This window comes from Saccostrea cucullata, unplaced genomic scaffold (assembly GCF_032062105.1).
Source record: "Saccostrea cucullata isolate Sc308-1 unplaced genomic scaffold, CSIRO_AGI_Scuc_v1 ctg7902, whole genome shotgun sequence".
NCBI lineage: Eukaryota > Metazoa > Mollusca > Bivalvia > Ostreida > Ostreidae > Saccostrea > Saccostrea cuccullata.
In genome coordinates this window covers 2,682-17,053 of record NW_026930686.1, presented here as the reverse complement: position 1 = coordinate 17,053, position 14,372 = coordinate 2,682, and the positions used below count along the sequence as shown (strand labels likewise).

General features: G+C 29.9%; 2 protein-coding genes across 3 annotated transcripts; both read right to left on the bottom strand.

Moving 5' to 3' along the window:
- Positions 1-2,262: 2,262 nt before the first annotated feature.
- Positions 2,263-7,802, bottom strand: LOC134229611 (uncharacterized). 2 transcript variants are annotated; one of them, XM_062711358.1, is made up of 4 exons: positions 7,771-7,802; positions 3,416-3,475; positions 2,960-3,051; positions 2,263-2,890 (listed from the first exon to the last, which is right to left on the bottom strand). In XM_062711358.1, the coding sequence occupies exons 2-4, from the start codon at positions 3,422-3,424 to the stop codon at positions 2,563-2,565; spliced, it is 429 nt and encodes a 142-aa protein (XP_062567342.1). In that variant the 5' UTR covers positions 3,425-3,475; positions 7,771-7,802; the 3' UTR covers positions 2,263-2,562. The 2 variants fall into 2 exon arrangements, with proteins under 2 accessions (XP_062567342.1, XP_062567341.1); XM_062711357.1 differs by lacking the exon at positions 7,771-7,802 and adding an exon at positions 7,602-7,752 and having other exon boundaries at positions 3,416-3,473.
- A 1,019-nt stretch (positions 7,803-8,821) lies between these two features.
- Positions 8,822-14,079, bottom strand: LOC134229612 (uncharacterized). The gene is made up of 4 exons (XM_062711359.1): positions 14,063-14,079; positions 13,096-13,156; positions 12,131-12,222; positions 8,822-10,750 (listed from the first exon to the last, which is right to left on the bottom strand). Exons 2-4 carry the CDS (start codon positions 13,102-13,104, stop codon positions 10,408-10,410), a joined length of 444 nt encoding a protein of 147 aa, XP_062567343.1. The 5' UTR covers positions 13,105-13,156; positions 14,063-14,079; the 3' UTR covers positions 8,822-10,407.
- Positions 14,080-14,372: the final 293 nt, after the last annotated feature.

Below are 14,372 nucleotides of genomic sequence, written 5' to 3'. Positions count from 1 at the left end.
TCGACATATGAAATCCAAACCGTTATAAATAGTAACTTTACACACATGCACGAAATATTGCCACACTAAAATCTGCAGATATATTCTTACTTTGACTTAATCTGAAATTCTAAAATAATTTTATCAAAGAACATCATGAGATACGAGAAATGTTTGAATATTTTGGGAGAATATAATATTTATTGTACATTGTATATTAATTTATCAAATTTACATTAAAGCTAATTATGTAGCATTTGAATTGTTTAAAATGCTATGTTGCAAAAGAATGCTGTGGTTTTATCAAATTTCGTTGGCATAAGTTTCGTGGATTTTGTAAAACAGACAGACGTTTTTAAGGATACGTAACTTCGAGGACAAAAGCATTTTCTATACAAAGGAATAACATAAATCTTAATTCAAAGAACATTTAATTTCGTGGATCTGCTCAACAATGAAATCTTCGAAATTTGGGGTTCAACGAATATTGATGAAACCAAAGTTTCTTTTTAACAAATATTAAAAAGAAATTTCTTAATACTATTATACGGATCTTTAGGCGAAGTTGAACTATTTTCTAATTCTAATGAAGAATAGCTTTTGGTAAATCGTTGCTACAGTATCTGCTACGCTATTTGAGACAAAAAGATGTGTGTTAAAGTGATTTAAGTATCTGATACTTGTAAAGTCAATATTTACCGCTTCCATATTCATAATTTGTTTTATTTTATACTTGGTGTGAGAAGAGGAATATTATTATTATCATTTTGTTTATTTCAACAATATCTTTTTTTTTTTTGTTAATTTTACAATTTGTTCTTTCATCTCAGCCATCAAAATCTTAAATTACTGTTTACATGGCTTCTAGAGTGTGCATTGTAAAATTTGCCAATTAAAAATTACATTTCGTAATTTCATAAAAAAACTAATTTTTACAAGAGAAATCACAAAATTTGCGTCTCACTATTTCCACTAAGTATATGGTATTATGTTTAGAGTAGAATAAAAATGAAGAATATATCAGATTGTTAAATTGATTGAATTTAAGATTTTAAAACCAGTCAATGAGTTTCTTTTAAAATCAGAGTAATTCAAACCTAGTGAAATAAAAAAATTAAATAGATTCAATCCTTTTCTTTTTTAAAGATCGTCTGGTTGTTCAATATATGGATGAATAAATCACGGTGCGTTAAATTTTACATATGATTAATTAAGTATTGTTAAAAAAATATCAGGTCATGATAACCTTTTTTTCGAAAGTGGTAAATTTTGCGGATGCTCGGGACGGGTTAGATACAATTCATATTACACTTTCGAGAGTGTTATAAATATTTAAAATGAAGTTGAACTAAGTTACATACTACAATATCAAAATTCAACATTTTATGGTTATGTACCGCATATATTAAACGTTAAACGGGGATTGAATCATGTGAATAGTAATATTCCATAATAAAAAAATACAAATTATTCAAAATTGAATAGAGTTTGAAAAAAAGTGATAGAAGCACTGGTTTTACGTTTATAAAATAGCCCGATGCAACAGCAAAATATTGCATTAAACATGCTTCTTCCAGCTGTTAGGTTTCCCAATGTAAAAGGGTACGTTACAGAAATAGGACGTACTCATGTACGGGTCTAGGCCCCATGATATTACGAAAGTGGGCATGACATTGGTAAAGCAATTGATAACTGTATGAGTTGTAATTATATCTAATAAATTTACAAATAAAATGTGCATATTTACAACTGAAATCAGAATGGCAACAAACTCATAGTACAAATTTAATAAAGTAATAAACAAAAGCCAAAAAACTCTCTTAAGTTAAGTCACTCCTGAAATTTGTTATATCAAGGATTTTTTGAGAAGTATATTTTGGATAAGTACTCATAAAGTGTAACTCAAAATTGCAAAGAAAATAGGGGGTCAGTGTGCATCCTACTGATCTACGGTACATTTAAATTGACCTCTTTGCACTTAAATTTCATCTCTTTGGTTCATTACTTCAACCCTTATTATATTTGATTAGATGTAAGCATGGCAATCAATCTAATCTAATTTTACGTAAAATAGTTTGAATAATATCTATCATTAAACAAATCTTGCAAATTAATGCGCGTAAATTATTGCGTGACCTTTTTGCACTAAAAAATAACATATTTGGGGTATTAAAAAACTTAATAGGCAATAAAAATTTTTTTTATATCAAACTTTTTTCGACTTGGGTGCTGATCAGTCACAAGTATCGAGTAGTTAAAAATAATGAAAGAAAAAGGTGGGGACAGTGACTGTGGATACATTTTCATTGTATACAGTTTCGTTAAAAACTCAACGATTTATGAAGGCTAGGGGGTCAAAAGATTTTTTTTATTATTTTTTTAATAACCACCAGGTATAATTTTTTATAGCCATGATATCTCAAGCTGTCAACTATCATTTAATTGGCATAGATAAATTTCATAAATATTAGTTAAAAAATTCATCATTTTATGGAGCTATTCTTCTAAAGGAGATCAAAACAGTCTAAAAATGGGCAAAACCAGCCAGCCCTTTAAAGTTTTCATCTTTATCTTTCTATATTACTACAATTTTGCCTTTAATTCCTCGGTAATCCTGTATTCAGGAGAAAACTCTATGAATTCAGTATTGGTTATATCAAGAGGGCAGGTATAAGTCGTCAATATTCCGCCTTGGACTCTCACCAAGACAGTTCTGCTGTCTTTGATGTCCAATGATAACGTAAACTCATCCGAAAATACGCTCGAATTGGCACCAGTGGAAACTCCTTTTTGCCACCTTCCATTAACGAAAGAGTTCAAAACGATTTCAAATGATGGATACCGTGGATTGAAATGCAGAATGATATCGTTCCTTTCACCCATCTGTTGTCTAAAATTTATGGCCATTCCGCTAAAAATTAAATAAGTAATGTAAATATAATATAAATTCATAACAAGAGAGAGAGAGAGAGAGACTTACCCTGGTTTGTAATTTCCTTTCTTGTTATACTTCACTCTGAATGTGATGTTATGGCCAATCTCTATTTGATGTCCAATATGTTTTAGACTGATCTATTTAATCATAAAATGATAAATGAATAAACTCTATAAACTTTTTAGTTGAATTCTTTGATTATTATATAATTATGACATTAATTTGACAACTGTTGCATACAATTAACGTAAAGTTTAATTAGGAAATAATTAACAAAAAGAAATCAAATAATTGATACCTTGAATTATTTAAAGACATTCATTTGATTAGTTAGAGTAGATAATTTAATGATAACAACAGTTTTTTTTATTCTATGATCCATCAGATAAATTTATGCTCTCATAAGTACAAGCAAAGAGATCCTCATCAAATGAGTTTATGTAAAACTTTAACAATTATTACTATCACGTTTTGCAAACCAAGTAGTCAGAAGATACTGACATATCCCATCTTTGTATCTTCATCTTCTTCTTTTATCCTCTGTGAAAGTTTCCATGTTCTAAATTCAAATAAACAAATATATAAAAGCAAAATATTTCGATGAAAATTACATTTAAGGATACCCACTTAAACAATATCAAGACTCTTCATAATCTGTATGATACTTCGAGTTTGCAAGAAAAAAGTCAATTAAATGATATTAGAAGTGAAAAGTGATGGAGAAAATTATTTTTCCGATACTGTACCACTTTTCGAGTTTCTTTTTAAAATGTCTTTTTTTCGCAATTAATGAAAAGGAACAAGGAATGAAAAAAGAACGCACTACCCGTATGTGGATATAGCTTTTCATTATTTATTGAAACTCATTTCTTAGAAAATTTAACAACTATCTACTGAGGTGTATTGAAGAAGAGAAGATTAGACTCCTAATTCTTAAGTTAAAATCTATACAAGGTTAGGATTAAAATTAGGATTTAAAATAAATTTCAAATAAATACATACATGTAGCAGGTCATCTTTAGAAAGAATTGATCGGCAAATGAGATTTGAAAGAACATTGCATCACACTAACCCCACGAAAATATTGTGATTTACAGTATATGGAGAGTTAAAATACCGTAATTATTCCAGTCTCTTATTCTTTCGTATCATTAGAACAGATAGTGTGTATATTGGGATGTTGCTGTGGAATCATTATTTCCATAGAAATTCAGAAACTAGTGAGTTAAATCAAGTACTTATAAACTATTTAAAACGCGTAAGGCCTATACAGAAAAGATTTCAGTCAATCTTCTAATATAAAGCAAGTACCCATGATAAGTTACAGCAAGATAAATGTTTTACAACATATTATGCCATCTTTGTTTTCTTCTTAACCATGTATTAAAAAACCAAGATAAAATAGCTTCAATGTTTCACAAATATTTACAGTTTGTGTTTACATTGTAGCTACCTTTGGTAAAGATTGAGTTTAAACTGATGAATTGGTAATAATTCACAATCCGGTGTAAAGGTTCGCAGGTAGGTTAAGGTTACAACCAAATATTTCTTGCCTATATGATATGACGTCATAGTAAGCTATATGACATGAAGTTTAGAGATAACAATTTCTTATAATTGATATCTAAGATAGATTTGAGGTCGTAAAAATTAATCAAAATATGCATAGGCATAATACAAACAGAATTTTGTCGTTTCTGGATCTCTGTAGTTATCACAGGGGTTAAATACCAAACCCGTGACGTCATAACTGTTGATCATGCAATAGCAGAGTGTAAGTGAAACGTAACGAGAATTCATGTAAACAAACACAAGAAATCGGAGTTTAAAAGCATTTAGAATGAATATCATGTGTGCTTCATGTGGGAATATAGCTTATGAACAAGGTATGGTAATATACTTCAACAATTTCTTCGTAAAATTAAAACAGGGAGGGTGTTTACTTGCCGATCAGCCTTTCCTCTGTCGTTCGTAACAAATAAGATGCAAAAGTTCAACACTACGCAGCACACTTTGAAACTTAATTTTTGTTTCTATCTAAAGATCTTATTGTATTGTTTTAGGAAAGTGCTGCTAGAATCGTATGGTTAACGGGATTAATGCATTTTTCCGATGTTATGAACAAAATGTAAAAGTTTTCGGAAGGTTTCGTCAGAAAGTGTTGAATAATTATTTCTGTGATAGGACAGTAGGATTCTAGCAGCACTTTTCATGGTACAGAGATGTTTTTCCATAATTATTATTACAAATTGAAATTAATTATCCCCGGGGTAGTGTTGAACTTTTCACTTTTTCATTAAGGCATATTTTCTAATTATAGACGTCACGTGGTGACGTCGTGGTGAAGTGCTTCATGTAGTATAAGTCCCATTGAAGTCTATACAATGCATAATTATAACAAAAGTTTTATGCTTGACTTTTCCGATTTATTAGTGTTACATAATTATTAAAAAAAGTCTTAATTCGCAGAATTTTGGTCCATGTGCTGCCTTAACATACTCGCGTTTCTTTAAATACATTTGAAATGAGAAGACACATAATACTGAAACAGCAATTTTGTTAATATGTAAAATATTTTTCACCAAATTACACAAAACTTCAGTAAAACATATACTAGCGTCATCTGTTTTGTTAAGGTGTTTAATTACATATACACTGAGTAGTACATTTTTAGAATCTCTCTGTATAAATGAAGTATTGAAAACCAACTTTTATTTATATGCGAGAAATTTTCGCAAGGTTAACGAGAGAGACGTCATCCTGAATATTTGTCGCCTCGGCCCGGTCCTTAGAGTCTCTGTGTCTAATTAGAACATATTAAAAAGTCTTGATCGCAAAAACTTATCATCACAAATAAAGTTATCGGGAATAAAAGTTGGTTTACAGTACTTCGTGTGTGTTTTATTAACCCATTAGGAAAGAAACCCTTATATCAGCCTTTATTTACTTGCACATTATGTAATAATATACAAATTCTGGGCCATTTGTATAAACATAATTTGTCCCACAGCCACACTTCATCCACAGAATCTTATTTAACATTCTTTAGCTGTTCAAAAATATTTTCAATACGATAGATGACTGAGAGAAAACGCGATATCTCATTTCAGCAACATTCAACACATTATTCACTCGCAAATTTCTGGCTGAAATATTGCCGTTTCGGCGTAAAACATTAATCACTCAATCAATCAATCACATTATTCAGTATTCTAAAAAATTATATAGTAGATTTTGAACCTGCTAAATGATACACAAAGCAAAAGACATAAAAAATAAAGATACACTTCAAATTTTCTGTTTTAAAAATACTAATTAACATTCTGTTACCTTTCTAGATGGTCATTGGTATTTATGTATCAAAAGAATTGTATATTAACAAAAGTGTGTTTTTTAAGTGCATTAAAATCTGATTTGAAAAAGTTTTCCCTTTGGAGTACACGTGTGCTAATAAATTCAATCTTTTTTGCAATAGAGTCGCTTTTGTTAAAAATTGAATATTGATGGTCTTCAGAACACCTGAATAGTTTTTGTTTTGTAGAGAATAAAGAATCAGGTTATTTAAATCACCTAAATTGATTGAAATAAGTCGTTTAAAGAAATCTAAAACAAATAAAACTTTTGCATTGACACAGCTTATAAGAATAACAAAATCAATGTTCCCACTCTCCTAAAGCATGTTTTAGCTTTAGTAATATATTATATAAGTGTAAATTTTACCAAGACGCAAATTTAGTGATTATTCCTTTAAAATCGGTAATTCATTTTCAAAGAGAGGTAATCCTAATGAATTTAAAATGCCTCACTGAAAAAAAACTTACACAATTAAATACAACTAATATAAAACAATACTCAATTTTTTTTGCGATCTTAGAATCCTCTTTCATAATATCAAAATAAAATCCTTAATTGCTAAAAAAAGTCTGCTTATACGGTATTAGGATTCCAAACAAACATTGAGCCTGGAGAAAGATCTTTCTGTATTGAGAATGCTCAAGGTTTCGTCAAAGGTCAACATGTCGAAAAAATTATTTTTGCAAAATCTCCAAAAGCCTGTGGTTGATAAAATTAAAACTTTTACAATTTATAAATATATTATTGTTTAACAGATAGAAAGTATCACTTGATAACAAATACTTGGAATTTTTTAATATAAATATTTATCAAGAAAAATTCTTTTTAAAAAAAGTATTTTTTATTACAACAAAATAATGCCGCCCATTTAGAGAAAACCATCATTGCAGAAAAAAATATATCTATCAATGAAGGGCAAGTTGGACCTCGACAGCTTCTGGTAAGTTCTTATCTTTGTTTATTTTGCCCAAGTAGTAAGACTTCAAACCGAAAGTACAATGCAAATGGCCGATATAATAGGAGTTTTGTATTTATACATTTTATGCTTTCAATAATAGCCTTTCAGAGACCATTCACGTCCAATTTGCCTTCATTAATTAACAGCTATAATTTCTGTAATGATTGTTTTCATTAAAAGAACAGAATTGTGAAGGTGCATATATATTTCTTTAGATATGCACATTTTTTGACATTTTATTTTCTGAAAAAAAAAACACATTTTTTAATATGTATTTTCAAGTAATACTTTCTATCAGTTAATCAGTGACATTTTCCTTATATTAAATAGATCAAGAATTAAACAAGTTACCAAGTTTTATGTAAAAAAAAGTACCTGCTTCATCAATATTAAGACGTCAACATATACAAATATCCATCCATGCATCTAAACATCAAATCGGATATTTGTCAATAACATTTCCTGAAATTTTTAAGAAAGAAACGTGATTGAAAGATTTTTTAAAAATTGTTTGCTACAAAATTTGTGTACCTTTCTCATTTGTTTCTTTTAAGGATCCAGGGGAAGTAGAGGGAATTTGAGATATCCCGATCTCGATCAAATTCATATTCTAGCTAACCTAACTAATATAGCAGCAATCACGTTTTCTTCATAAAATAAGCGCATCTATATTCTTTAAATTTATAAATGCTATTACACAATATGAAATAGGAGCAGAACAAACATGGACCTCCAAAACATTAGAGGTAAGATCAGGTACCTGGGGCATAAAAATGGGAAAGCAATTAATATCAGTATAAGTTATGAATATGTCTAATAAATTTAAAAATAAAATGTGCAGATTTACTACTGAAATCATCACGTCAACGAAATCAAAGGAAAATTTTAATAAAGTTATAATTAAACTTGCTAATTGTCATTTAATGACTATGGTAATTCGTTAGAATATCAAAATTCAAAGTGGTGCCTTACATTTTTACCATATACATGTAGTTTTCAAACGTGTGAGCTTTGATAAATATATGTTAAACGAACTCTTTTGCAATAAAAGGCCCGGCTGAATTAGCATAATGTTCGTTATTCTTAGCATTTGTACCATTTGTAACAGGAAAGGAGAAAATGTACCGCTGGACCGGGAATCGAACCCGGGACCCCTGTACCTCTAGTCAGATGCTCTATTAACTGAGCTATCTAGGCCGATACATGTACCCACGGTCCAAACCATTACATTCCTCCCTCCTTAAATGGTCTCCGCCCTCGAAGACACAACCCAAGTTCTTATTGCCCCTGGCAGGACTTTCACCTGCAATTCCAGGGGTGGTCAACGGCACCAAATCTTTTATAGGAAAATGTATGGCTGTACTCGGGTTCGAATCCCGGTCTGGTCCGATGCATTTTCTCCTCTCCCGTTACACAGTAGAATTAAGGGTTTTTTCTCACATGCATTTTTTATGATAGAAGTTTTGGTTGTGTTTAGTGAAAACAATGCATGTACTCATTAAGGTTGCCAGAAATATTTTGTCTACATTCATACTTATACACTAATTCCAACCATTGCTTTTCAATAAAAGTACAATAAAAAAAGCAACAAACCATTTCGACATATCAACGCTACATAGAAGCTTTATTGTACAATGTACATGTTACATACATAATATGAAAATCAATTCTTATAAACATGTAAATCGTGATGTTGGAAGGAATAAATAAATATAAAATTTAAACTTTCATCGTGCTCTACATATCGTCCTAAACTGGTACTTAAACCATCATTCACCTTTTATATAGTCTTGCTAACGAAACAGGATTTTAAGAATTAAGTGATATTTACCTGTGTTCGAATAAAAATCTTGCAATTCCGATAAGTAATTCATTATCACACCAATTTCAAGTATATTTTGATTTTTTTTTTATTTCAGTCGGTGCTCAAACAAAAGGAGCCAGATTTTATCCCTTAATCGCTACAAACTAAAACTTTATACTTTGTGTATGTCAAAATAAAAAGTAAGAGGGATTACACAAGTGTTATACATATTATGTAAACAGTGCTGGGATTTTTAAAACCTTGATGTACAATGTAGTACAATGTAAGTACTGGTATTACGCAGGAAAGTTTCCTTCAGTATCGAGAGTTCATCCACTATCAAAAATATAGAAACTAACAAAAAATAGAAAAGCATTTAAAATTAAATATCGGTAAATGATGTTGATAAATAATTTTTATGGTTGCAAGTTTTTGAACAATAGTGTTATTTAAAAAATGTTACAAATATACATTAGAAAGATAAAAATTCAGGCTTTAAGAACTTTTTTTTTTTAGAAATTTCTTTTGAAGTCTCACATCAATGCGAAAGATTATCAATTAAAAAACACATCAAAACGCAATGATCTCCACAAAGCATTTGAAGTACAATAAAGCATCATTTACTGTCTTTAATTTTAAAGATGTAGCCGACAAAATTGAATGAATTGCAAAAATATCGCATGTGCATGTTTGTATTTGGAATTGCGTGGAATAAAAAAAATGTGTGCATAAAGCATGTTAAGAATAAAAGTAGTAAACACACCAATAGTTAAATTTACCTTTTCGTCTTTATAAATTGCGTTTGATATGTTTATTTTTTATTCTGTGCTATTCTTATTAATCTTTATTAAAAAAAAATCTTTAAAACTATTTTAACGTAGCAATGTAATATTTAGGTGTATTTTCTACAACCATTTATACAGACGAAAGGGTAAATTATGTCTAAATGCTAATAGGTATCTAGTGTAAATACGTCTTTTTACAATATGTTTTATTATATATTTTTTTGTTTGAAGTTTAGAAAGAACATAGACCCGGGCCATTCTATCTTAATATTAACATAAAAATAATCAGAAGTATTCTTTATTTCTAAAAATAGATTAAGGGAATTTCGTTTTTGGAAACAATGAACCTCATCAGCTTGTGTTTATCAACCAAACCAAGCAAAATTCTTTTTTCCAGTTCATAATTTGAACCAAAGTTATTAGACATTTGACTTTTTTTTTATTTCGCTATAAACAAATAAGATTTTTTAAACAAAAAATTATTTGCAGATAATTCATTTTTTCAGAAACTGAAGATACATGGTACATGTATGGAAGTGATTACACAATTTACATAAAGACTTGTTTGTTTTAGTTTCCATCTTTCACTTTCTTATGAACTGCAAATTTGTGAATTTTCAATTGTCTCTTCAATAAGTCTGTATTCAGGAGAGAACTCTATGAAATTTGTATTGCAAATATCAATCGGGCAGGTATAAGTGGTCAATATTCCGCCATTGACTCTGACCAAGACATTTCTTTCATCTATGATGTCCAATGACAACGTAAACTCCTCCGAAAATACTGCTTCTTCTGCATCAGTGACAACTTCTTGTTGCCAATTTTGATTTACAAACGAATTCAGAACTATAGTATATGATGGATGTCTTGGGTTGAAATGCAGAATGATATCGTTCCCTGCACCCATCTGCTGTCTAAAATTTATGGCCATTCCGCTGAAAAATAAATATTAGTATTACACATTGATGACGTTATGAAGAGAGGAAACATGGAGATAATGAACATTATTCTAAATAAAAAGTTCATAAAACAATACAAAATAGGAGAAGAGCAAACGAGGACCCCCAAAATATCAGAGGTGGGATCATGTGCCATTTGGGGGAGTGAGCAGCACCTGCCGACCGGTCACGGCTGCCGTGCGCTCATTATCGTGATCGGGAAATATCGGAAAGATCCCAGCATCAGTTCAGGTATGAATAATGGACTAACAATTAGTATGAAAACGGTCAATCAGCATTTGACTCAATGATAAATTATATTTGCTGGCAAGGTCAAAGTTTCAAAGATAGAACTTCCAAAATGGTGACATTAAACAAAACTGCTGATATTCTTGTTTCATCAACTTGTTTTTTCAATAATTTACCTCGTTTAGGAAATTGTTCAAAGACCAGGGTTCTCCATGAGCTGTTTTACTGTGTTGCTCCCGACACAGTAAAATTTTCTCCGACACAGTAACGATTCAAATTTCATGCATGCGACACAGTAAAAATTCTGCCGACACAGTGAGAGTTGTGATAATTAGAAAATCTAAACACACAAATTCTGTCTAACTGAAACTTTAATCAAACAATTCTACCGCTTTTCAATTCAAAAAGTTATAACACTTAATTACTAGGGCTTCACCTTGACCTCAATTATTTCGTAGACCCTCGCTGGACTTTACGCATGACGGAACAAAGACAAATAAATTGTTTTCACAACTCAACGTACCGGTTAATTGGTAGCTGCAATAAAATACATTGTATTACTTGTGAAAAATATTTAAATTTGTCTTTCCTGTAGAGCCACGGCTCTAGAATTATGTAAGCACTGTAAGTCAAACATGACATCGTTCCGAAGTCATTTTATTGATGTAAATAAATTGCCGAAAATTTTGAAATTCAGCATGCTTACTGTTCTGAGGATCCTTTTTTGTAATGCAGTAACTCGATCAAGAAACCTGATAAATAAACGCGGCAAATCTACTTTCACAAAAATGTTAAGTAGTTCGAATATCAGTCAGAATTTCCTCTTTTTTTCCAAACGTTTTTTCCGTTTATCAGTACATATGACCATACCATTTGTGTAACGAATTGGCGATATTTAAATAAGTGTGTGCTTATAATCTTTTGTAATTATAATGAATTTCGATTCAGTCACGAATTTGTTCGCGAAAATACCGCGAAATATTGGTGCTTCGCGTAAACTCTGCAACACAGTAAAATCTCAAATGATGGAGAACCCTGAAAGACTTACATAAACCATGCTCTTGCGTATTGATTCAACTGAGAAATATAAACTCCGTATGCAGATGATGAAAAAAGAGAGAAACTTACCCCGGTTTTCCATTTCCTCTCCTGTTATATCTCACCCTAAAGGCCATTCTCTGACCAACTGTTACTTGATATCCAATATGATCGAGAGTAACCTATTTAATCGGAAAATGTCTTTAAGATAAATCATATCAAATTTTAAGTAGAAACTATTTAACAAAACATTAAATAGTGATGATTTTTAAAGTTAAATAAAGATATTGAAGTATGAATTTTATTAGGGGTTGCAGAGGGTATACTTGTATTGATTTGATACGAACAAGACCTGCTCGAAATCGATCTAACCCGTCAAAGCAATTTTTGCTCTCATCAGTTCCAATAAAACTGCTGAACTCAACATTAAAGTAATTGTTGTAAAGCGCAGTTTAAAGTTTCTGGTACTTTTTTGAAACCCTTACGCAAATTTAATCTATCTTTTTTTAAGAAAAAAAGTAATTATGAGGTTAAAATTAAAGTCTGGGAAAAAAATAAAGAGTTATTGCAAATAAACGTAGTATTTTTGTACCCTTTAATCAGTTTGCCTGTATCAACTAATATTTTTGCTGCTGTCCATAGATTTATTACTGAAAAAAGATTTTAAACTGATTTGTAATTAACTTGTATCAAAAATATTATAAATATCATATTTTAATGTATTATTTGCATGACATATTGTTATATTTATGGAGAGGAACTTGATTAAGAATGGTTTCCACTATAATTTGTTTAAAATCAGTTGATTAAGAATGATACTAGAATTTTCAGAACTTGACTTTAAATATTTACGACTCTCTATTACAAAATGTGTGCATAAATTTAAATAAAAGAAAATAATAATAGAAATAGATATCTTAATTTCTTATTGTGTGTATCAAATGAATTAAGCTCATCAGATATTAAAAGAGACCTTGAACAAATGAGTTTATATGCAAAGCTTGCAATCTTTACTATCATGTTTGCAAACCAAAAAAAAGTCAGAAGATACTGACATATCCCATCCTTGAATCTTCTTCTTTTTCTTCTCTTTTGGGATTCTAAATGCTCTAGAGTCTAAATGAAAATATAAAACATTTTTTTAAAACTCTCATATGATTTTGAAAAGAGCCTCATTAAATCACCTTTAAGCAAGGGCATACAGTTACATGTAATACATTTTAACGATTTCTTGCATATAGAGAAAGGATATTTTACTTAACTTGAAAAGGGCTGCTGCTTTTTCTAAATCAAAAGCGTACACAAAATATTTGGTAAAGGTTTAACATATTTCGACATAAGTAAGTACTTTACTAATAAAATGCGAATTATATTTAAGGCAGAAGCACTTTTCAGGAAATACAAAAAATAAATAGCTTATATTTTTTATTTCAAATCGGGTATGTCGTTACAATATTGAATTTTGTTAATGACCTACGTTCAGTAAAAATACTCTGCATTTATCACGTGACTGTCCATGGATAAGACTATATATAATTCACTGTAGAGTGGGCTATTCTATGTTATTTTAATAAATATTTAAGTTATATGGTTATAAAACATCATATATTAAGAAAAAAATCATTATTAAAAAGTTTGTTTTTTTTCTTGTTCCGTTAAAGGTTAACAGTGCTGCAAAGTATTTCAATCTTTAATGCGCGATTATAACATTGATTTGATACATTTTATCCATTCTGATAAAGTTTCAACGTTTTCTTTTTTTATATCTGTCCTAGTGCTTGGCGAAATCCTCAAAAGATTCCATAATATTTATGAAATTATGAATTGTGGAATATATAAAGTTTTAAAAGTTTTGTCAACTTCTGGAGCCATGCATAACTAAAAATAGTTAGAGAGAACCACTCTTAAAAAAGTTGAGTTACAACCCTTTTATTATCAATTATATATTACGCATTTATTGTTTTTTTTCAAAAGAGCTTTTGTTCCTTACAGTAAAGAAAAAAGTAAATTTAGAACAATCACTATTTATCGTCTGACGGCTGATTGCTATTCCTAAAAGTAAAAAAGTAACGGTTTGCTTAAAAAGAAAATAACTAAATGAAAATTTACTTACCCAAAGCAGATTGAAATACTTTTAGTGAATCTCATGTGAACATATTTAAATATCCCTATTTGAAGGCGTGGCACAGAGATACCCAATCAAATTATCATTTATTTGAAAAAAAAAATGTAATCCTTGACGTACAAAAGAATCAACCAAATGCAAAGTTAGTTAAATTTGAATACGTATAAGATATGAAGTCACTCAATATTTTGTTTGATTCTTGGGAGT